Source organism: Cetorhinus maximus, unplaced genomic scaffold, assembly GCF_964194155.1.
Source record: "Cetorhinus maximus unplaced genomic scaffold, sCetMax3.hap1.1 HAP1_SCAFFOLD_409, whole genome shotgun sequence".
Classification (NCBI taxonomy): Eukaryota; Metazoa; Chordata; class Chondrichthyes; order Lamniformes; family Cetorhinidae; genus Cetorhinus; species Cetorhinus maximus.
The window spans coordinates 201,740-227,254 of record NW_027596355.1 but is presented as its reverse complement, the minus strand read 5'-3'; the positions used below and the strand labels follow the sequence as shown (position 1 = coordinate 227,254).

Sequence of the window (25,515 nt, the reverse complement as noted above, 5' to 3'; positions counted from 1 at the left end):
GGACATCTCCTCAGGGCTGGAGAGGAACTTGCAGTGGGAGGGGAGGGATCCAGCTGTCGTCATCCATGTTGGTACCAACAACGTTGATAGGACTAGAAAGGAGGTTCTGCTGAAAGAATTTGAACAGTTAGGAGCTAAATTAAAAAACAGAACCTCCAAGGCAATGATCTCGGGATTACTACCTGAGCCACGGGCAAACTGGTATAGGGTAAATGAAGTCAAGGGGTCAAATGCACGGCTCAAAGATTGGTGTGAGAGGAATGGGTTTCAGCTCATGGGATACTGACAGAAGGGAACTGTTCTGGTGGGACAGGCTTCACTTGGACTGTGCTGGGACCAGTGTCCTGGTGAACTGAATAACTAGGGCTGTAGAGGGGGCTTTAAACTAAATGGGGGTTGGGGGGTGGGGGGGGGGAGGGTTCTGGAAAGGGGATACGTACAAAGCAAAAAGATAAAGCAACCTTGCAGGGCAGCTATTTAGGTAATGATACCTGGAGTGTGACAGGAAGGGACAGAGTGTCCAAACATAAAAAAACAGCAGCAAATAGGGTCAAAGGGGGAAAAAATGGTAAAAAGGCAAAATTAGTGGCTCTTTACTTAAATGCACATAGTATTTGGAACAAAATAAATGAATTAACTGCACAGAGAGGAGTTAATGGCTATGATCTTTATAGCCATTATGGAGATGTGGTTACAAGGAGTTCAAAGCTGGGCAGTAAATGCTCAGGGGTGTGTGGCTTTTCAAAAGGACAGGCAGGAAGGAAAGGGTGGTGGGGTAGCTTTGCTAGTACGAGATGGAATAAGTGTGATAGCAAGAAATGATCTTGGATCAGGTGGAGGTAAGAAATAACAAGGGGAAGCAGACACTGGTGGGAGTAGTCTATAGGCCCCCTAACAGTAGCTATACTGTAGGACAGAGAATAAATCAAGAGATAATGAGACCATGTAAAAAGGACAGTACATTAATCATGGGTGACTTTAATCTTAATGCAGATTGGGAAAATCTAATTGGCAGAGGTAACCATGAGCAAGAATTCATGGAGTGTATTCAGGACAGTTTCCTAGAACAATATGTTGTGGGTCCAACCGGGGATCAGGCTATTTTGGATCTGGTAATGTGTGATAAGGCAGGTTAAATAAATGATCTCAGAGTAAAGGATCCCCCAGGAAACAGTGACCATAACTTGGTAGAATTTAGCATTCAGTTTGAGAGCGAGAAACTTGGGTCGGAAACAACTGTGTTAAACTTAAATAAGGGTAATTACACAGGAATGAGGGCAGAGTTGGCTGGAGTGGACTGGGAAGGATTCTATCAGAATATACGGTTGATGAACAATGGTAGACATTTAAGAAAATAGTTCATGACTCACAACAAAGATATATCCCAGTGAGGAAGAAGGATTCTAGGAACGGGATGAACCAACCATGGTTAACCAAGGAAGTTAAGGATAGTATCAAATTGAAAGGAAAAATGTACAATGTGGCAAAGATTAGTGTAAACCAGAGGATTGGGAAAGTTTTAAAAACCAACAGAAGATGGCCAAAAAAATAAATAAATAAAGAGAAAATAAACATTGAGGGTAAACTAGCAAGTAATATAAAAACAGACAGTAAGAGCTTCTTTAAATATATAAACAGGAAGAGAGAGGCCAAAGTGAACATAGGCCCCTTAGAGAATGAGGCTGGGGAAATAATAATGGGGAACCAGGAAATGGCAGAGGAGTTGAATAAATACTTTGCATCAGTCTTCATGGTAGAAGACACTAATAGCACTCCAAAAATACTAAATAATCATGGGGCAAAAGGGGAGGGAGGAAATAAATATAATAACTAGCACTAGAGAAAAAATACTGGAGAATACTAATTGGGCTAAAGGCCGATAAGTCCCCCGGACCTGATGGGTTGCATCTTAGGATATTAAAGGAAGTAGCTACAGAGATAGTAGATGCACTGGTAATAATCTTCCAAGAATCCTTAGATTCTGGAAAAGTCCCAGAGGATTGGTAAACTGCCAATCTAATACTCTTATTCAAAAAGGGAGGGGGACAAAAAACAGGTAACTATAGGCCAGTTAGCTTAACATCTGCCATTGGGAAAATGTTGGAGTCTATTATAAAGGATGTAATAGCAGAGCATTTAGAAATGCATAATCTAATCAAGCAGAGTCAGCATGGCCTCATGAAGGGGAAATCATGCCTGACAAATTTATTAGAATTCTTAGAGGAGGTAACAAACAAGATAGATAAAGGGGAACCAGTAGATGCAATATATTTGGATTTCCAAAAGGCGTACAATAACGTACCACACATAAGGCTACTTAATCAGATGAGCCCATGGTGTTGGGGGTAGTATAATAGCATGGATAGAGAATTGGCTAACTAATAGAAGACAGAGAGTTGGGATAAGAGGGGAATTTTCAGGATGGTAACCTGTAACTAGTGGAGTGCCACAGGGGTCAGTGCTGGGGCCACAATTATTTACAATATATATTAATGACTTAGATGAGGGAAGTGAATGTACTATCGCCAAGTTTGCGGATGACACAAAAATTGGTGGGAAGGCAAGTGGTAAGGATGACACAAAGAGTCTACAGAGAGATATAGACAGGTTAAGTGAGTGGGCAAAAACTTGGCAGATGGAATATAATGTGGGAAAGTGTGAGGTTATGCACTTTGGCAGGAAGAATAGAGAAGCTGAATATTATTTAAATGGAGAAAGACTGCAGAAAGCTGCAGCACAGAGGGATTTGGGGGTCCTTGTGCATGAATCCCAAAAAGCTAACATACAAGTTCAACAAGTAATAGGGAAGGCAAATGGAATGTTGGCCTTTAGTTCAAAGGAATGGAGTATAAAAATAGGGAAGTCTTGCTAAAACTATACAAGGCATTGGTTACACCACACCTAGAATACTGTGAACAGTTTTGGTCCCCTTATCTAAGGAAAGATATACTGGCGTTGGAGACAGTCCAGAAAAGGTTCACTAGGTTGATTCCGGGTATGGAGGGATTTTCTTATGAGGAGAGGTTGAGTAGGTTGGGCCTGTACTCATTGGAGTTTAGAAGAATGAGAGGCGACCTTATTGAAACATATAAGATTCTTAGGGGGCTTGACAGGGTAGATGCTGAGAGGTTGGTTCCCCTTGTGGGAGAGTCTAGGACCAGAGGGCATAACCTCAGAGTAAGGAGTCGCCCATTTAAAACAGAGATGAGGAGGAATTTCTTCTCTCAGAGGGTGGTGAATCTGTGGAATTCTTTACCGCAGAGGGTTATAGAGGCTGGGTCATTAAGTATATTCAAGGCTGAGATAGATTTTTAATCAGTAAGGGAATCAAAGGCTATGGGGAAAAGGTAGGAAAGTGAGTAGAGGATTACCAGATCGGCCATGATCTTATTGAATGGCACAGCAGACGTGATGGGCTGAATAGCCTATTTCTGCTCTTACGCCTTATGGTCTAATAGTTGCAGTGACAGGCTTTTAGGGAAACATTTAAAAACTCTCAGAAAAGCTTTCTTCCTGTGAGAAAGAAAGACTCTGAGAAGGATGCATCATCTGTGGCTGAATAAGGACGTTAAGGATAGTATTAAATTGAAAGAAACACTGGATTATTCTGCAAAGATTAGCGGGAGGTTAGATCAGCTGGTCAGATTTTAGGAACCAACAAAGAATGACTGAAAATAATAAAGAGGGAGGAAGTAGAGTATGAAAGAATGCCAGCTAGTAATATAAAAACAGATAGTAAGACTTTCTACAAGTATTTAAATAGGAAAAGAGTAACTTAGCTTGTGTTGGTCCTCTAGAGAGTGAGTCTGGGAAATTGAGAATGGAAAACAAGGAAATGGCAGAAGTGTTGAACAGATATTTTGTGTCTGTCTTCATTGTAGACGACTTAGAGAACTTGCCAAAGATGCTTGAAAATCAAAAGGTGAATGGGAGGGAGGAACTTAAAACAATCACCATCACCAGGGAAAAGGTGCTGGAAAAACTGTTAGACCTAAAGGTTGACAAGTCCCCAGGACCAGATGGCCTGCATCCTAGGGTTTTAAAAGATGTAGCTGCAGAGATAGTGGATGTATCGGTTATAATCTTCCAAAATACCTTACCTTCTGGAAGGGTCCCCGTGGATTGGAAAATCACAAATGTAAAACCTTTATTCAAGAAAGGAGGGAGGCAGAAAGCAGCAAACTACAGGCCAGTTAGCCTAACATCTGTCATTGGGAAAGTGGTAGAATCCATTGTCAAGGAGGTTATAGCAGGTTATTTAGAAAATCATAATATGATCAGGCAGAGTCAACATGGTTTTCTGAGAGGGAAGTAGTGTTTAACTAATTTATCAGAGTTTTTTGAGGAAGTAACAAGCAAGATGGATAGAGGAGAACCTGTAAATGTGGTGCATTTGGCTTTCCAGAAGGCATTTGAAAAGGTGCCACACTGTAGGTTCAGGGGAAGGCAGTGCGTAGTGGTATTGTCACTGACTAGTATTCTAGAGACCCAGGGTAATGCTCTGAGGACCTGGGGTTGTATTCTACCATGGCAGATGGTGAAATTTAAATTCAATAAAAATCTGGAATTAAAAGTCTGATGACAACCATTGCTGATTGTCATAAAAACCCATCTGGTTCACTAATATCCTTTAGGGAAGGAAATCTGCCGTCCTTACCTGGTCTGGCCTACATGTGACCCCAGACCCACAGCAATGTGGTTGACTCTTAAATGCCTCCTGAACACGGGCAATAAATGCTGGCCTAGCCAGTGATTCCCACATCCCATGAATGAATATTAAAAAAAGGTTACTGCAGAAAAGCACACGGTTTGGGGAGTAGCATATTAGCAGGAATAAAGGATTGGTTAGCTAACAGGAAGGAGAGTAGGAATAAATGGATCTTTTTCCTGTTGGTAAGCTGTAATGAGTGGAGTGCCACAGGGATCTGTGTTGGGGCCTCAACTATTTCCAATCTATATCTATGGTTTTGATGAAGGAACTGAATGTATGGTGGCTAAATTTGCTGATGACACCAAGATAGGTAAGTTGTCAAGAGGAGGTAGAGAGTCTGCAAAGGGATATAGACAGATCAAGTGACTGGGCAAAAATTGGCAGATGGAGTATAATGTGAGAAAACATGAACTTGTCCACTTTGGCAGGAAGAATAGAAAAGCAGTAAATTATTTAAATGGAGAGAGATTGAAGAACTCGGTGGTGCAGAGAGATCTGGGTTTCCTGGTACATGAATCACAAAAAGTTAGAATGCTGGTACAGCAAGAGTTTAGGAAGGCAAATGGAATGTTGGTGTTTTTTGCAAGGGGAATGGAATATAAAATTAGGGAAGTTTTACTGCAGCTGTACAGGGCCTTGGTGAGACCACATCTGGAGTACTGTGTACAGTTTGGTCTCCTTATTTGAAAATTATGTAATTGTGTTAGAAGCAGTACAGAGAAGGTTCACTCGACTCATTCCTGGAATGAGGGGATTATTTTATGAAGAAAGGTTGAAGAAGTTGGGCCTGTACCCATTGGAGTTTAGAAGAATGAGAGGTGATCTTATTGAAACATATAAGATCCTGAGGGGATTGGATAGGGTGGATAGCGGGCGGATGTTTCCATTTGTGGGGAGACTTCAACCAGGGGACACATTTTAAGAATAAGAGATCTACCATTTATGTTGGAGATGAGGAGAATTTTTTTCTCCAAAAGTTCATTAGCATGTGGAATTCTCTTCCCCAGAAAGCAGTGGAGACTAGGTTGTTGAATTTATTCAAGGCTGAGTTAGACAGATTTTTGACAGACAAAGGACTTGAGGGTTATGGAGCAGACAGGAAATTGGAGTTGAGACACAACTGGATCAGCCATGATCTTATTGAATAGTGGAGTAGGCTCGAAGGGCTGAATGGCCTATTCCTGTTCCTAAGACCTGTTTGCCTACCTAAAATTGAGGTGTCAACCTGGTGAAGCTATAACACAGGACTACTTGCGTGCCAAACAGTGGAAGCAGCAAGTGATAGACAGAGCTAAGCGATCCCACAACCAACAGATTAGATTTAAGCTCAGCAGTCCTGCCACATTCAGCTGTGAATTGTGGTGGATAATTGAACAACTAACAAGAGGAGGAGGCTCCACAATGATGGGGGACCCCAGAACATCAGTGCAAAAGCCAAGGCATTTTCAACCATCTTCAACCAGATGTGCCGAGTGGATGAGGACTTCCAGAGGTCCCCAGCATCACAGGTGCCAGTTTTCAGCCAATTCAATTCACTCCGCGTTATATCAAGAAATGGCTGAAGGCACTGGATACTGCAAAGGCTATGGACCCTGACAATATTCCGGTAATAAAATTGAAGACTTGTACTCCAGGGCTTGCCATGGCCCTATCCAAGCTGTTCCAGTACAGCTACAACACTGGCATCTATTCGGCTATGTGGAAAATTGCCCAGGTATAATGAAAGGGGTCAATGACAGTGCTATCAAGCGGCACTTACTCAGCCTCAGTTTGTGTTCCGCCAGGGCCACTCAGGTCCTGACCTCATTACAGTCTTGATCCAAACATGGACAAATAAACTGAGCTGAAGAGATAAGGCAAGAGTGACTGCCCTTGATATCAAAGCAGCATTTGACTGAGTGTAGCATCAAGGAGCCCCAGCAAAACTGAAATAATCGGGAATCAGGGGGAAAACTTTCCACTGGTTGGATCATACCTAGCACAAAAACAATAGTTGTGGATGTTGGAGGTCAATCATCGCAGTCCGAGGACCTTAGGACAGGAGTTCCTCAGGGTAGTGTCCTAGGCCCAACCATCTTCAGCTGCTTCATCAATGACCTTCCTTCCACCATAAGGTCAGAAGTGGGGATGTTCGCTGATGATTACACAATGTTCAGCACCCTTTGCGACTCCTCAGATACTAAAGCAGTCCATGTCCAAATGCAGCAAGACCTGGACAATATCCAGGCTTGGGCTGACAAGTGGCAAGTAACATTCATAACACTCAAGTGCCAGGCAATGACCATCTCCAACAAGAGAGAATCTAACCATCTCCCCTTGGCATTCAATGGCATTACCCTCGCTGAATCCCCTCTGTCATCATTTTGGGGGATCACCCTGGACCAGAAACTGAATTGGATCAGCCATATAAATGCTATGGATACAAGAGCAGGTCAGAGGCTAGGAATCCTGTGGTGAGTAACTCACCTCCTGATTCCTCAAATCCTGTCCACCATCTCAAGAAGCTCAACACCATCCAGGACATAACTGACCACTTGATCAGCACCCGATACACCACCTAAAACTTTCATTCCCTTCACCACCGACGCACAGTAGCAGCAGTGTGTACCATCTACAAGATGCACAACAGCAACTCACCAAGGCTCCTTAGGCAGCACCTTCCAAACCCACGACCACGACCATCTAGAAGGACAAGGGCAGCAGGTAGATGGGAACACCACCACCTGGAAGTTCCTCTCCAAGCCACTCACCATCCTGACTTGGAAATATATCGCCGTTCCTTCACTGTCGCTGGGTCAAAACCCTGGAACTCCCTCCCTAACAGCACTGTGGGTGTACATACACCACATGGACTGCAGCTCAGCACCACCTTATCAAGGGCAATTAGATATGGGCAATAAATGTTAGCCTAACCAGCGATTCCCACATCCTATGAATGAATAAAAAAAAGTGAGAAATGCTGGAAGATTGTTAGCAGATATCCTGTTTCAGTCAAATAAGACAGCCCACTCCTGAGACACGGTAACGTGCTCAATATTTTAAATTGCTATCTGAAGATGAGTTTTATTGTTTCAGTTAAGTGCATCTGAGAATAAGTGTTCTGTAGGTTCGGTCTATTGTGAACTAAAGTGGTATAATGATTATATCTGACTTTCTCTAACTAGGTGTTTTTGCTCAGCATGGTTTTCGAGAGACTGAAGCAGTATGTGTGCATTACTAATATAAAATAAAAACAGAAAATGCTGGAAATACTCAGCAGGTCTGGCAGCAGCTGTGGAGAGGGAAACAGAGTTAATGTTTTGAGTCCGTATGGCTCTTCTTCAGAGCTAAAGAGAAGTAGAAATGTGATGAAATTTATACTGTTTAAGAGGGGGTGGAGCAGGTGGAGCAAGATAGAAGGTCAGGAATAGGTGGAGCCCAGAAGAGATTGACAAAGGTGTCATGGACATAAGACAAAGGGAGTGTTAATGATAGTGTTAAAGACTAAAGAGAGTGCTGATAGTGGCATAAAGGTAAGATAGCAGAATGTATTAATAGCAGAACACGGGTCAGTGCTCTGTGAAAACACAACATAGTAACAGTGACAGATGACCCTGCGGGGGGAGGCGGGGGGGAATGCTGGGGAAAAAGGATAAAAAAAGATAAAAGAAAATAAAATAAATAAGCTTAGCATTGAGTTCAACAGCTTCAGACCATGAACTCTGTCCCCCATCCTTACCCCTTTTAATCCATTTTTAATGTTCATTTCTATTTATTTATTTATTTTTAAAATCTTTTTAATTCTCCCCCCCCTCCCCCCACAGGCCCATCTGTCACTGTTACTATGTTGTGTTTTCACAGAGCGCAGACCCTTGTTCTGCTATTAACACATTTTGCTATCTCACCTTTACGCCACTATCAGCACCTTCTTTAGTCTTTAACACTATCATTAACACTCCCTTCATCTTGTGCCCATGACACCTTTGTCAAATCTCTTCTGAGCTCCCATCTATCCTTGATCTCCTATCTTGCTTCACCTGCTCCATCCCCTCTTAAACAGCATAAAATCCATCACCTTTCTACTTCTCTTTCGCTCCGAAGAAGAGTCATATCGACTCAAAACATTAACTCTGTTTCTCTCTCCGCTGAGCTTTTCCAGCATTTTCTGTTTTTATTTCAGATTTTCAGTATCTGCAGTGTTTTGCTTTTATCTTGTGTGCATTACTGTTTGTGAAACATGAGGGAATATGAAAATGGAATAGCAGTTAACACAAAAGGGAATCCAAAAATCTCCGACTAGTATGTAAATAGTAAACGGGTAGTAAGAGGTAGAGTGGGTCCTATTAGAGCCAAAGAAGCTTTATGTGCTTCAAGTCGCAAGGCAAGGTTGCAATGCTTAACCAGTTCTCTGTATTGGTATTTTCTAAGGAAGAGGATGTTGACAAAATATCGATAGAAGTGGAGGTGGTAGAAGTAATGGATTGGCTGAAAATTGATAAGGAGGAGATACTGGAAAGGCTGGCTGGATGGATAAGTTGCCTGGTCCAGATGACCTGCATCCCTGGTTGCTAAAGAAAGTAGGAGTGGAGATAGAGGAAGGGCTTATCATAATCTTCCAATCTTCCTTAGAAACAGGGGAGAGAAGATTGGAGGGTTGAAAATGTGACACCTTAATTTACGAAAGGACGAGAGGTCAGTCTTAATGCCTATAGGCTAGTTAATTTAACATCAGTGATGGGCAAGTTTTAGAAACAATAATCAGAGAAAAATCAACAGAGACTTGGTGAGGTTTGAGTGAGTTAAGGAGAGCCAGCACGGTTTGTAAAAGGCAGGTCGTGCTTAACTAATCGAATTGAATTTTTTGATGAAATAACAAAGTTGATGAAGGGAATGCGGTAGATGTTGTCTGTATGGATTTTTAAAAAGCATTTAACAAAGTACCACATAAAAGGATGGTTACCAAAATTGAGGCTTATGGAATAAGAGGGTCAGTGTCAGTTTGGAGAGAAAGCTGCTTTAAGGACAGGAAACAGTGAGTGGTGGTAAATGGTTGTTTTTCAGACTGGAGGATGGTAGACCATGGTGTTCCCCAGAGGTCAGTGCTAAGACAATTGCATGATTTGGATTTTGGAATACAGAGTAATATTTGGATGATTCCAAATTTGGAGGTGTGGCAAACAGTGAGGATGATACCAAACAACTGCCACAGGACAAATATAGGCTAGCAGGATGGGCAGACAAGTGACAGATTGAATTTAATAAAGAAAAATGTGTGGTGTTATATTTTGGCAGAAGGTATAGGGAGAGGCAATATAAACTTAATGACACAGTTCTAAAGAATATTAGTAGGGACAATGGGATCTGGGGGTTCGTGTATGTAAACCTTTGAAGGTAACAGGACACCTTGAGAGAGTAGTTAGCAAAGCATATGGGATCTTGAGTTTCACAAGTAGAGGTAATAGGATAAAATGCTGAAACTTAATAAAGCTCTGGTGAGGGCACAACAAGAGTATTGTGTCCATTTCTGGTGAAGATGGATCTGAAAGTCCCTGAGAGGGTGCAGAGAGATTTTCCAGAATGGTTCATGACGAGGGATTTTAGCTACAGGTTAGGTTGGAGAAGTTGGGGCTGTTCTCCTTGGAACAAAGGAGATTAAGGGGGGGGCTAGAGGTTTTCATAACCCCCCCTTTGCCCTTTCCCCCACCTCTCTCTTTCCCTGCCTCTGCATTTGTGTCAAACCTGCCACATCTCTAACATTTCTCAGTCTTAATTAAAGGTCATCAACCTAAAACACTAAAGCCCAGATTTTCGCCATGATGGAGAGCCTCTCGGTCATAGGGAAAACCTGGGAATGGCTGAAAGTCCTAAGTCCCACCCCTGAACCCGGCATTTCCCATCTTCACGAGGGACTGGAGTCAGGCCAGGGTTTGCACATGCATGATTCGCGTGGCAGCCAGCTGTTTAAATCACCAGCTGCCCCCACGGAAGTGGGATTTTGGAAGAATAGGAGTGTGCAGATTAGAACAGGTAAAAGTAGGTCTGAACTTGGTGGATTCTTATGGATAACCAGGGTACCCCTTTGGATAAGGTTCCGGGGCAACCACTGGAAGAGGCAAAGTACCCTTTGGGATTGTTAAAAGTGAACATGATTATGCACTTTCATGCACAAACTCATTGGAACTATCAAGCTGTAAAAGAGGTGTCCAGGAGCTGTCCAGCTGTCAAGGAAATGTCCAGGAACTGTCCGGCTGTCCAGGAACTGTCCGGCTGTCCAGGAACTGTCCGGCAGTCCAGGAACTGTCCGGCTGTCCAGGAACTGTCCGGCTGTCCAGGAACTGTCCGGCTGTCCAGGACATGTGAAGGAGATGTCCAGCTGTCAAATCTATCCAGGAAAACTATCCAGGATGTATCAAAGCTGTAACAGTTACCCAGGAAGTGTCAAAACTGTCAGGGAACTGTCCAAGTAAACTAGGTGAGTTGAAAAAAGTGGTAGGGGGCATGGGTTGGACTGAGTTGGCACTAAGTTGGTATGGGGCGTAGGGGCCGTGGGGGCTGGGTGGGGGGACATGGGTTGGCATGGATGGGGCATAGGGAGTGTGTGGGGGGCGTGAGGGGTGATGGTTGAAAGGATGTTTTTTGTGTTTTTAAATGATTTATTTAAATACATTGCTGGGGCACAGAGTCAGAGCTTGTGCGCAGCCCACCTCCCAGCATGCCCAGCAGCTTCAGGGTTGCCCACCCCAGCTCCTGTTTCAGCCTTCCCCTCCCTCCGACCCCAGCCACCCCCGGACTAAAGACCCCACCTGCGGGCGGCCATTCTGAAAGGTTGGGTTTGCTGAAGCGGGGAATCCCCGGACTCCGCGAAACCCACCCTGGGGATGAAAATCTGGGCCTGACTGTTTCTTTCTCCACAGAAGCCGCTTGACCAGTTGAGTATTTTCGGCATTTTCTATTTCTATTTAAGATCTCCAGCTCTCCAGCTTTTATCATATGGCGACTCCTTGAAACATATTGATCATGCACCATTGTTTAAAGTGAAGCATTCAGTTCTGATAGGGGTCTGTTCTAATGTTTTTAACCAGGCTCCAGGTGCACCTATTGGGGAGATTTTTGCGAAACTAGAGCTTTACATGTGGCTGGGAACCACAAAATTCATGAAGAACAACATCAGCAGTCTGCCTCAGGAGTTTATTCCAGTCTATGAGGAAGGCATAAGGAGAACAGAAATCCCTCGACCGCTACCACCGATCAAGCTGAATAGTGACTGTAAGGGTTTATACTTGTATTCTACCCCTCCAGTACCCATCCCCCCATACCCCTTTCTGTACCCCCCCATACCCCTTTCTGTACCCATCCCTCCTCATACCCCTTTCTGTACCCACCCCCCCATACCCCTTTCTGTACCCACCCCCCCATACCCCTTTCTGTACCCACCCCCCCATACCCCTTTCTGTACCCACCCCCCCATACCCCTTTCTGTACCCACCCCCCCCATACCCCTTTCTGTACCCACCCCCCCCATACCCCTTTCTGTACCCACCCCCCCATACCCCTTTCTGTACCCACCCCCCCATACCCCTTTCTGTACCCACCCCCCCCATACCCCTTTCTGTACCCACCCCCCCCATACCCCTTTCTGTACCCACCCCCCCCATACCCCTTTCTGTACCCACCCCCCCATACCCCTTTCTGTACCCACCCCCCCATACCCCTTTCTGTACCCACCCCCCCCATACCCCTTTCTGTACCCACTCTCTCCTGTACCTCCTCCCATACCCACCCACACCTGTACCATGCCTACTATCTTTAACTTCATATTTTTGGGGGAATTTTTCTCTGTCTGAAAACGAAAGATTTTATTGGAGAATGCAGGGTTTATTTGTACAATTTGCATCCAGTGTCAGCATGTGTATCACAAGCCATGTGTAAGAAGCAGCCTTAGAATGTCCTGCATAACATTCATCTGCCACGACTTAATTTCCCACATAAACCCTCACTAACACGCGAGATAATAACAAAATGAAAAGATGGAGCTAAATGATTATCCACAATTATTTATGCAGCTCAGGTTTACAGGAGTGTTTTTTGTCTTTGAGCGTGGTCTGTGGTCACTGATAGAAAGCACAGGCCAATTCTACTCGAGAAATTGTGTTAAAGTAGTTTTCATACTTTGTAAATGTGTAAACTACAGAGAATTATTCAATAACTTCTGTAATACAAACACATCCATCTAACTGCTAAAAGCTAAAAGTGAGAATTTGGTGTTGAAAATTGGATCTGGATATTTCATAGAATTATAGAATGGTTACAGCACAGGAGGAGGCCATTTGGCCCGTTGTGTTTTTGCTGGTTCTTTGCAAGATAACCTGCCGTGGCTGAGTTGCAATTTCCTGCAGTTAGACATTGGAAGTGTTGAGTGGATTCTTCCTGGCCCCTTCCAGGTGGATTTAAAGGTGTGGGGATATGGGGCAGAGCATGGCACGGTGGGGAGTCTTGCAAAATCTCGTTGGCAGGGCGAGTTTCCCAAGAGGGGGTTGCCTGAGGAATCGGGAGTCACTCCATAGAGCTCCAATTAAAGCCGAAGTCAAGGGCCATTATCCTAATGCCAATGCAACAGTCCTGATGTCACGTGGTACCTGTAACCCATGCTGCACGGAGGTCACTTCCCAGCAGCAGGTCAGAGGCCATCAGAACTTCCTCTCAAACCCCCAATCAGGGAGCTTCAAGGCTGTGGCCATAATCATTCCTCTGGAAGGGCTTTTTCCTTCCACACTGATGGCCCTAACGTCGCTGGACCTTCTTCTTTTGAGTATCTTTAGCAGCTGTCTAAGATTGTCTCCATTTGGAGGCATCCTCATGACCTGCAAAAACACAAGAAACAGGAGCAGGAGTAGGCCATTTGGCCCATCGAGCCTACTCTACCATTCATGGCTGATCTTGGGCTTCAACTGCATTTTCCCACCCACTCCCCCATATCCCTTAATTCCCTGAGACACCAAAAATCTGTCTGTCCCAGTCTTAAATATATTCAACAATGGAGCATCCACAATCCTCTGGGATAGAGAATCCCAAAGATTTACAACCCTTTGGGTGAAGTAATTTCTCCTCATCTCGGTCCTAAATGATCGGTCCCTTATCCTGAGACTGGGCCCCCGTGTTTTATATTCCCCGACCAGGGTAAACAATCTCTCAGTGTCTACCCTATCAAACCCCTTCAGAATTTTGTATGTTTCAGTGAGATTGCCTCTCATTCTTCTAAACTCCAGAGAACATAAACCCAATTTACTCAGCCTCTCATCATAGGACCAACCCCCTCATCCCAGGGACCAATTTGGTGTACCTTCGTTGTACCGCCCCCAATGCAAGTATATCCTTCCTTAAATGTGGAGCCCAAAACTGCACACAGTATTCCAGATGTGGTCTCACCAAAACCCTGTACAATTGTAGCAAGACTTAATTCCTGCATTCCAATCGCCTTGCAATAAAGGCCAACATACCATTTGCCTTCCTAATTGCTTGCTGTACCTGCATGTTAACTTTCTGTGTTCCTTGTATGAATACACTTAAGTTTCTTAGGGCATCAACATTTACAAGTTTCATGCCTTTTTAAAAATATTCTGCTTTGCTTTTCTAACGACCAAAGTGAATAACTTCACACTTCCCCATATTAGACTCCATCTCTAACCCAGCTCTGGCTGTGAAGTGCTGTGGACCCTCTCATTGGGCTTTCCACCTCAGGAACCCGCCCTCCATCCTTAATTAATGGTGAACACAGAGGCAGCCCCTTGATTAACTGCCTTCCGTAAGATTGTGATTCGATGCAGATGTCAGGCACCAGTGGGGTCGGGACCTGGAAATGGTCCCAACCCTCAATTGTTTTCAATACCAGGAAGATTCCACCCATTATTTTTGACCACCTCCATTAATCCCCTTCCCTCACCACTGAATCCATCCCTCTCTGACCATTATCTATTTGATTCTAAGATGAATTTCTGACCCCATACCCTCTCCATCACTGTGACTTCCACCTCTATAATATTACCCGTATCCACCCCTTCCTTATTCCATCTGCTCCTCCAAGCTCGACTATTCCAAAGCTCTCCAAGTCAGCATTGCCACCTTTGGAATCTTCATCTCATCCAAAACCTTGTCCCCCCACCACCCCCCCCATATTCTAAATCACACCACATCCTATTCACACTCACTCCTGTGCTCACTGACCTGTGTTGGATCCCTGGACCCATCTGCAATTTAAAATTATGGTTCTTGTGCTCAACTTCCTCCTTTTCCCTTAACTTCCTGCAGCCCCACAGCCTTCCAAGATATTTGCATCCTCCAATTTTGACCTCTTGCATATCCCTGATTTTAATTACTCCATTCCTGGCAATCTTGCCTTCAGTTGGCCAGGCCCAAGCTCTAGATTTCTCTTCCCAAACTTCTGCCCTCTCTGTCCCCCTTTAAGACACTCTTTAAAACCTATCACTTTGACCAAGCTTTTGGTGGCCTGGTCGAATAGCTGTTTCTTTGCCTCTGTGTCATATGTTACACGATTATGCTCTTTTATTTATATTCATTCATGGGATGTGGGCTTCGCTGGCTAGGCCAGCATTTAATGCCCATCACCAATTGTCCTTGAGAAGGTGATGGTGAGCTGTCTTCTTGAACCGCTGCAGTCCATGAAGTACCTTGGGACATTTCCTATGTTAAGTGTGCCATATAAATGCAAATTGTTGTGTTAGTGAATATCTATTTTTTTTCCACTTATAGACAATAGTTATTTCCAGTTGCGAGCTCATATGTACCAAGCTCGAAGTGTCCTTGCAGCCGATGACACTGGATTATCAGATCCTTTTGCAAGAGTTGTGTTTTCAACTCAGTGCCAATCAACCAGGGTAAGAAACTTTAATTATTTACTGATGTAATGTGCATTTTGTTTTTATTCTGGTGACATTTGTGTGATGTTAGTGGAATCTTTTGAGATCAAGTTTGCTCCGAATCAATTCTCTGGGCCAGACTCACTAATCTGAGCCAATCAGCTTTGCAATACCCAAGGCCACTGTTGATTTTGTGGCTTATTCCCATTTGCCTCCTTTAAAACTGTGTTCATGGGTCCAAGTGGTTACAATAGGAAATTGACAAGTCCTACAAGACTCTTGGTTCCAGCTGGTTAAACTTGAAGAATGTTGGACTTTCAATATGAACTGTCAACACGTGTTATTAAGGAAGAGTAAAAGAGTGAATGTGAATCCCTGCATTAGTTGTAATGGAGTAAAGTGTGAACAATGAAGAAAAGAACAGAAATGCCAGGTTGGCCAAGTTCAGAGCCCACAATGCTCTTTTCTTCCTATCCAAGGTCATAGATTCATAGAGTCATACAACACAGAAACAGGCCTTTCGGCCCTTTGTATCTGTGCTGGCCATCAGGCACCTATCTATTCTAATCCCATTTTCTAGCACTTGGCCCATTGCCCTGTATGCTATAATGTTTCAAGTGCTCATCTAAATACTACTTAAATGTTATGAGGGTTCCGGCCTCTACCACCCCCTCAGGCAGTGTGTTCCAGATTCCAACCACCCTCTGGGTGAAAAAATTTTTCTTCAAATCCCCTCTAAACCTCCTGCCCCTTACCTTAAATCTATGCCCCCTGGTAATTAGCACCTCTGCTAAGGGGAAAAGTTTCTTCCTATGTACCCTATCTATGCCCTTCATAATTTTGTACACCTCTATCAGGTCCCTCCTCAGCCTTCTCTGCTCTAAGGAAAACAATCCTAGCCTACCCAGTCTCTCTTCATAGCTGAAACGCTCCAGCCCAGGCGAATCTCCTCTGCACCCTCTCCAGTGCAATCACATCCTATAGTGTGGCGACCAAAACTACACACAGTACTCCAGCTGTGGTCTAACTAGCGTTTTATACAGTTCCAGCATAACCTCCCTGCTCTTATATTCTATGTCTTGGCTATTAAAGGGAAGTATCCCATGTGCCTTCATAACCACCTTTACCTGTGCTGCTACCTTCAGGGATCTATGGACATGTACACCAAGGTCCCTTTGATCCTCTGTACTTCCTAGAGTCCTACCATTCATTGTGTATTCCCTTGCTATGTTAGTCCTCCCAAAATGCATCACCTCACACTTCTCAGGATTAAATTCCATTTGCCACTGCTCTGCCCATCTTACCAGCCCATCTATATCGTCCTGTAATCTAAGGCTTTCCTCACTATTTACGACACCAATTTTTGTGTCATCTGCGAACTTACTGATCATACCTCCTACATTCACGTCTAAATCATTAATGTACACTACAAACAGCAAGGGTCCCAGCACCAATCCCTGCGGTACACCACTCGTCACAGGCTTCCAATTGCAAAAAAACAACCTTCAACTGTCACCCTCTGCCTCCTGCCACTAAGCCAATTTTGGATCCAATTTTCCAAATAGCCCTGGATCCCATGGGCTCTTACCTTCTTGACCATTCTCCCATGTGGGGCCTTGTCAAAAGCCTTACTGATGTAGACTGCATCAACTGCACTACCCTCTTCTACACAACCAGTGACCTCCTTGAAAAGTTCAATCAAATTTGTTAGACATGATCTCCCCCTGACAAAGCCATGCTGACTATCCCTGATTAATCCCTGCCTCTCCAAGTGGAGATTAATCCTGTCCCTCAGAATTTTTAATCTGCTACCAAGCTCCCTAAATTCTTGTTGCAGGACCTCATCCCTCTTTCTACCTATGTCGTTGGTACCAATGTGAACCACAACCTCTGACTGTTTGCCCTCCCCTTGCAGTGGAATAATGGTTTTGTCACAGGACTCGTGTTCCACAGACCCAGGGTAATGCACTAGGGAACTGAGCACAGCAGATGGTGAAATTTGAACTCAATAAAAATCTGGAATTTCAAGTTTGATGAGGACCATGAAACTATTGCCAATTGTTGTAGAAACCCATCTGGTTCACTAATGTCCTTTAGGGAGGGAAATCTGCCGTCCTTACCCGGTCTGGCCTACACGTGTCTCCAGACCCACAGCAATGTGGTTGACTCTTAAATACCCTCTAAACAAGGGCAATTAGGGATGGGCAATAAATGCTGGTCTAGCCAGTGACGCCTGCATCCCATGAATGAATAATTTTTTAAAATGCCCTGCAGCAGTTCTGTGACATCCTTGACCCTGGCACTGGGGAGGCAACACCATCCTGGAGTCACATCTACAGCCGCAGAAGCGCCTGTCTGCACCCCTCACTATTGAGTCTCCTACCACTATTGCTCTTGCACTCTTACTCCTCCCACCTTGTGCATCTGAGCCACCCACAGAGCCGTGAACTTGGCTCTGGCTGCACTCTCCAGAGGAACCTTCACTCTCACCATTTTCCAACACACAAAAACGGTTCATGAGTGAGATTCACTCTGGGGCTTTCTTGACTACCTGCCTGCCTCCCTTCTTCTGCCTCCCTTCTTCTGACTGGTGGTCAACCATTCCCTCTCTGACTGCACTTCCTTAAGCTGCGGAGTGACCACATCTAAAAACGTGCTATCCCCGTAACCCTCAGCCTCGCGGATTCTCCGCTGTGTCTCCAGCTGACGCTCAAACTCCAAAACCCGTTGTTCAAGCTGGTGAAGCCGGTGGTACTTCCTGCACATGTGGTCACCCAGATTGAAAGGAGTGTCTAAGAATTCCCACGTGCTGCAGGCTGTACAACACACGGGACTGACATACTTTTTGTTTGTTCTTAATTAAAAGACTATTTCCTTAAAGTTAAGCCCTTCTCTGCTCATTGAAGTTTCGCCCTTTACAGCCTGGCTCTACTCACGGACACGCCTGAGCGTGAAATAAAGCGTGTTGACATTGGCTGAGTGTGCTGACGTCAACACGCGCTCTCACCATAGTCAGCTCAGCAGGCTGGAGCCAGCAGCGGGTCCACCAATAATTAAAAGGCCTATTCAAAGTTAACAATTGTCCTGAATTTTTCACTGCCCGTCCAGCCTAACGGCTGACAGGCAGGCGAAAAGGACAAGCGGCCTTTGCATCTTTTAGGAAACATTGTCCACGAGCGGGATGAGGTTTCTTAAAGCAAATGAAAACAAAATAAAAATTTTGCACTTGATTTAAAAACATGTCCCGGCTCCTGTGACAGTCACATGAGGGGAGATGTTTTGTGACATTTTTATTTTGTCCATTAGTTTTTTAAACCGAGCCTCAGGGAGATTGAAGCATCTTTAACACCCACACACGCAAAGATTGTGTTAGGCTCACCCCCCCCACCCCCACCACACAGACAGCGCTCACCCTCCCCCCCCAACACAGACAGCGCTCACCCTCCCCCCCTCAACACAGACAGCGCTCACTCACCCTCCCCCCCCAACACAGACAGCGCTCACTCACCCTCCCCCCCCAACACAGACAGCGCTCGCTCACCCTCCCCCCCCCCACACAGACAGCGCTCGCTCACCCTCCCCCCCCACACACAGACAGCGCTCACTCACCCTCCCCCCCCACACAGACAGCGCTCACTCACCCTCCCCCCCCCACACAGACAGCGCTCGCTCACCCTCCCCCCCCCACACAGACAGCGCTCACCCTCCCCCCCCCACACAGACAGCGCTCACCCTCCCCCCCCACACAGACAGCGCTCGCTCACCCCCCCCACACAGACAGCGCTCACTCACCCTCCCCCCCCCACACAGACAGCGCTCACTCACCCTCCCCCCCCCACACAGACAGCGCTCACTCACCCTCCCCCACACAGACAGCGCTCACTCACCCTCCCCCCCCCACACAGACAGCGCTCACTCACCCTCCCCCCCACACAGACAGCGCTCACCCTCCCCCCCCCACACAGACAGCGCTCGCTCACCCTCCCCCCCCCACACAGACAGCGCTCGCTCACCCTCCCCCCCCCACACAGACAGCGCTCACTCACCCTCCCCCCCCCACACAGACAGCGCTCACTCACCCTCCCCCCCACACAGACAGCGCTCACCCTCCCCCCCCCACACAGACAGCGCTCGCTCACCCTCCCCCCCCCACACAGACAGCGCTTACTCACCCTCCCCCCCCCACACAGACAGCGCTCGCTCACCCTCCCCCCCCCCACACAGACAGCGCTCGCTCACCCTCCCCCCCCCACACAGACAGCGCTTACTCACCCTCCCCCCCCCACACAGACAGCGCTCGCTCACCCTCCCCCCCCCACACAGACAGCGCTCGCTCACCCTCCCCCCCCCCACACAGACAGCGCTCGCTCACCCTCCCCCCCCCACACAGACAGCGCTCGCTCACCCTCCCCCCCCCACACAGACAGCGCTCACTCACCCTCCCCCCCACACAGACAGCGCTCACTCACCCTCCCCCCCACACAGACAGCGCTCACCCTCCCCCCCCCCACACAGACAGCGCTCACTCACCCCCCCCCCACACAGACAGCGCTCACCCTCCCCCCCCCCACACAGACAGCGCTCGCTCACCCTCCCCCCCACACAGACAGCGCTCACCCTCCCCCCCCCCACACAGACAGCGCTCGCTCACCCTCCCCCCCACACAGACAGCGCTCACCCTCCCCCCCCCCACACAGACAGCGCTCACCCTCCCCCCCCCCACACAGACAGCGCTCACTCACCCTCCCCCCCCACACAGACAGCGCTCACTCACCCTCCCCCCCCCACACAGACAGCGCTCACCCTCCCCCCCCCACACAGACAGCGCTCACCCTCCCCACCCCCACACAGACAGCGCTCACTCACCCTCCCCCCCCCACACAGACAGCGCTCACCCTCCCCCCCCCACACAGACAGCGCTCACCCTCCCCCCCCACACAGACAGCGCTCACCCTCCCCCCCCCACACAGACAGCGCTTACTCACCCTCCCCCCCCCACACAGACAGCGCTCGCTCACCCTCCCCCCCCCACACAGACAGCGCTCGCTCACCCTCCCCCCCCCCACACAGACAGCGCTCACCCTCCCCCCCCACACAGACAGCGCTCACCCTCCCCCCCCCCCACACAGACAGCGCTCACCCTCCCCCCCCCCACACAGACAGCGCTCGCTCACCCTCCCCCCCACACAGACAGCGCTCACCCTCCCCCCCCCCACACAGACAGCGCTCACTCACCCCCCCCCCACACAGACAGCGCTCACCCTCCCCCCCCCCACACAGACAGCGCTCACCCTCCCCCCCCCCACACAGACAGCGCTCGCTCACCCTCCCCCCCACACAGACAGCGCTCACCCTCCCCCCCCCCACACAGACAGCGCTCGCTCACCCTCCCCCCCACACAGACAGCGCTCACCCTCCCCCCCCCCACACAGACAGCGCTCACTCACCCTCCCCCCCCACACAGACAGCGCTCACTCACCCTCCCCCCCCCACACAGACAGCGCTCGCTCACCCTCCCCCCCCCACACAGACAGCGCTCACTCACCCTCCCCCCCCCACACAGACAGCGCTCACTCACCCTCCCCCCCCCACACAGACAGCGCTCACTCACCCTCCCCCCCCCACACAGACAGCGCTCACTCACCCTCCCCCCCCCACACAGACAGCGCTCACCCTCCCCACCCCCACACAGACAGCGCTCACTCACCCTCCCCCCCCCACACAGACAGCGCTCACCCTCCCCCCCCCACACAGACAGCGCTCACCCTCCCCCCCCACACAGACAGCGCTCACTCACCCTCCCCCCCACACAGACAGCGCTCACTCACCCTCCCCCCCACACAGACAGCGCTCACTCACCCTGCCCCCCCAACACAGACAGCGCTCACTCACCCTCCCCCCCACACAGACAGCGCTCACTCACCCTCCCCCCCCCCACACAGACAGCGCTCACTCACCCTCCCCCCCCCCACACAGACAGCGCTCGCTCACCCTCCCCCCCCACACAGACAGCGCTCACTCACCCTCCCCCCCCACACACAGACAGCGCTCACCCTCCCCCCCCCACACAGACAGCGCTCACTCACCCTCCCCCCCCCCACACAGACAGCGCTCACTCACCCTCCCCCCCCCCACACAGACAGCGCCCACACAGACAGCGCTCACTCACCCTCCCCCCCCACACAGACAGCGCTCACTCACCCTCCCCCCCCCACACAGACAGCGCTCACCCTCCCCCCCCAACACAGACAGCGCTCACTCACCCTCCCCCCCCCCACACAGACAGCGCTCACCCTCCCCCCCCAACACAGACAGCGCTCACTCACCCTCCCCCCCCCACACAGACAGCGCTCGCTCACCCTCCCCCCCCCACACAGACAGCGCTCACCCTCCCCCCCCCACACAGACAGCGCTCACTCACCCTCCCCCCCCCACACAGACAGCGCTCACTCACCCTCCCCCCCCACACAGACAGCGCTCACCCTCCCCCCCCAACACAGACAGCGCTCACTCACCCTCCCCCCCCCACACAGACAGCGCTCACTCACCCTCCCCCCCCCACACAGACAGCGCTCGCTCACCCTCCCCCCCCCACACAGACAGCGCTCGCTCACCCTCCCCCCCCCACACAGACAGCGCTCACTCACCCTCCCCCCCCCACACAGACAGCGCTCACCCTCCCCCTCCCCCCCCACACAGACAGCGCTCACTCACCCTCCCCCCCCCACACAGACAGCGCTCACTCACCCTCCCCCCCCCACACAGACAGCGCTCACCCTCCCCCCCCCACACAGACAGCGCTCACTCACCCTCCCCCCCCCACACAGACAGCGCTCACCCTCCCCCCCCCACACAGACAGCGCTCACTCACCCTCCCCCCCCCACACAGACAGCGCTCACCCTCCCCCCCCACACAGACAGCGCTCACCCTCCCCCCCCAACACAGACAGCGCTCGCTCACCCTCCCCCCCCCACACAGACAGCGCTCACCCTCCCCCCCCAACACAGACAGCGCTCACTCACCCTCCCCCCCCCACACAGACAGCGCTCACTCACCCTCCCCCCCCACACAGACAGCGCTCACTCACCCTCCCCCCCCACACAGACAGCGCTCGCTCACCCTCCCCCCCCCCACACAGACAGCGCTCACCCTCCCCCCCCACACAGACAGCGCTCACCCTCCCCCCCCCACACAGACAGCGCTCACTCACCCTCCCCCCCCCACACAGACAGCGCTCGCTCACCCTCCCCCCCCCACACAGACAGCGCTCACCCTCCCCCCCCCACACAGACAGCGCTCACTCACCCTCCCCCCCACACAGACAGCGCTCGCTCACCCTCCCCCCCCACACAGACAGCGCTCACCCTCCCCCCCCCACACAGACAGCGCTCACCCTCCCCCCCCCCACACAGACAGCGCTCGCTCACCCTCCCCCCCCACACAGACAGCGCTCACTCACCCTCCCCCCCCCACACAGACAGCGCTCACCCTCCCCCCCCCACACAGACAGCGCTCGCTCACCCTCCCCCCCCCACACAGACAGCGCTCACCCTCCCCCCCCCACACAGACAGCGCTCACCCTCCCCCCCCCACACAGACAGCGCTCGCTCACCCTCCCCCCCCACACAGACAGCGCTCGCTCACCCTCCCCCCCCACACAGACAGCGCTCACCCTCCCCCCCCCCACACAGACAGCGCTCGCTCACCCTCCCCCCCCAACACAGACAGCGCTCACCCTCCCCCCCCACACACAGACAGCGCTCACCCTCCCCCCCCCACACAGACAGCGCTCACTCACCCTCCCCCCCCACACAGACAGCGCTCACTCACCCTCCCCCCCCCACACAGACAGCGCTCACCCTCCCCCCCCACACACAGACAGCGCTCACCCTCCCCCCCCCACACAGACAGCGCTCACTCACCCTCCCCCCCCACACAGACAGCGCTCACTCACCCTCCCCCCCCCACACAGACAGCGCTCACCCTCCCCCCCCCACACAGACAGCGCTCACCCTCCCCCCCCACACAGACAGCGCTCACTCACCCTCCCCCCCCACACAGACAGCGCTCACTCACCCTCCCCCCCCCACACAGACAGCGCTCGCTCACCCTCCCCCCCCCACACAGACAGCGCTCACCCTCCCCCCCCCACACAGACAGCGCTCACCCTCCCCCCACACAGACAGCGCTCGCTCACCCTCCCCCCCCACACAGACAGCGCTCGCTCACCCTCCCCCCCCAACACAGACAGCGCTCACCCTCCCCCCCCACACAGACAGCGCTCACCCTCCCCCCACACAGACAGCGCTCGCTCACCCTCCCCCCCCACACAGACAGCGCTCACCCTCCCCCCCCACACACAGACAGCGCTCACCCTCCCCCCCCACACAGACAGCGCTCACTCACCCCCCCCCACCCCCACCACACAGACAGCGCTCACCCTCCCCCCCCACACAGACAGCGCTCACCCTCCCCCCCCACACAGACAGCGCTCACTCACCCTCCCCCCCCACACAGACAGCGCTCACCCTCCCCCCCCACACAGACAGCGCTCGCTCACCCTCCCCCCACACAGACAGCGCTCGCTCACCCTCCCCCCCACACAGACAGCGCTCGCTCACCCTCCCCCCCCACACAGACAGCGCTCACCCTCCCCCCCCACACAGACAGCGCTCGCTCACCCTCCCCCCACACAGACAGCGCTCGCTCACCCTCCCCCCACACAGACAGCGCTCGCTCACCCTCCCCCCCCACACAGACAGCGCTCACCCTCCCCCCCCCCACACAGACAGCGCTCACCCTCCCCCCCCCACACAGACAGCGCTCACTCACCCTCCCCCCCCACACACAGACAGCGCTCACTCACCCTCCCCCCCCCACACAGACAGCGCTCACCCTCCCCCCCCCACACAGACAGCGCTCACTCACCCTCCCCCCCCACACACAGACAGCGCTCACTCACCCTCCCCCCCCACACAGACAGCGCTCACCCTCCCCCCCCCCACACAGACAGCGCTCACTCACCCTCCCCCCCCCACACAGACAGCGCTCACTCACCCCCCCCACCCCCACCACACAGACAGCGCTCACCCTCCCCCCCCCCACACAGACAGCGCTCGCTCACCCTCCCCCCCCGACACAGACAGCGCTCGCTCACCCTCCCCCCCCCCACACAGACAGCGCTCGCTCACCCTCCCCCCCACACACAGACAGCGCTCACCCTCCCCCCCCCACACAGACAGCGCTCGCTCACCCTCCCCCCCCCCACACAGACAGCGCTCGCTCACCCTCCCCCCCCGACACAGACAGCGCTCGCTCACCCTCCCCCCCCACACAGACAGCGCTCGCTCACCCTCCCCCCCCCCCCCCCACACAGACAGAGCTGCTGCTCACGTTCCACACTGGGTGGGCTTCAATTGACCCACTCGCGTAATATCACGGTGCAGTGCCGATCGCAGGCGGCGGTTTGCTTCCCGACTGCCCTAACCTGCCCCCGCCGAGCACCCCCGCCAAGGGCAAAATCCTGCCCATGATACCCTGAACAAGTCGAATTCCAAGTTAGTTTTCTTAACTTTTAGACCTCTGGAGACAGCAGCTTGAGGCATAGATGTTGAAGGGTTTTTCACACTCGTAAGATCTTACAAACAGTATTCTCTCCTTTATTCGTATCTTCCTCCTTGAACGCAAATACCCATTGTTTCATTATGTCTTTGGACTTTATCTCCCTGATAATAAAACCCTCTCATAGTACTAAGTTTTACCAGTAATCTTTGGGAAAAATAAACACACTGTTTCCAAACTTCACCTGGCCAGGTGAAACATTTCACCCCCTCCTTTGAAAACAATCTAGTCTGGTTTGTTTAAAAATGCAAATATTCCCTTCACACCTATGTTTCTAAACTTCCCCGTGTTTACCTAATTAACATTTCAAACCTAACCTCTGTTCTTAC

The 25,515-nt window shown here is 50.5% G+C and overlaps 1 protein-coding gene across 2 annotated transcripts in view; it reads left to right on the top strand.

The window, feature by feature from the left end:
• fer1l4 (fer-1 like family member 4) overlaps positions 1-25,515 on the top strand; it is a 291,481-nt gene that overhangs the window by 133,550 nt on the left and 132,416 nt on the right. For both annotated transcript variants that reach the window (XM_078535361.1, XM_078535360.1), the window contains exons 23-24: positions 11,773-11,956; positions 15,458-15,582. In XM_078535361.1, the coding sequence (XP_078391487.1) occupies positions 11,773-11,956; positions 15,458-15,582 (309 nt within the window). The remainder of the gene's footprint in view (positions 1-11,772; positions 11,957-15,457; positions 15,583-25,515) is intronic.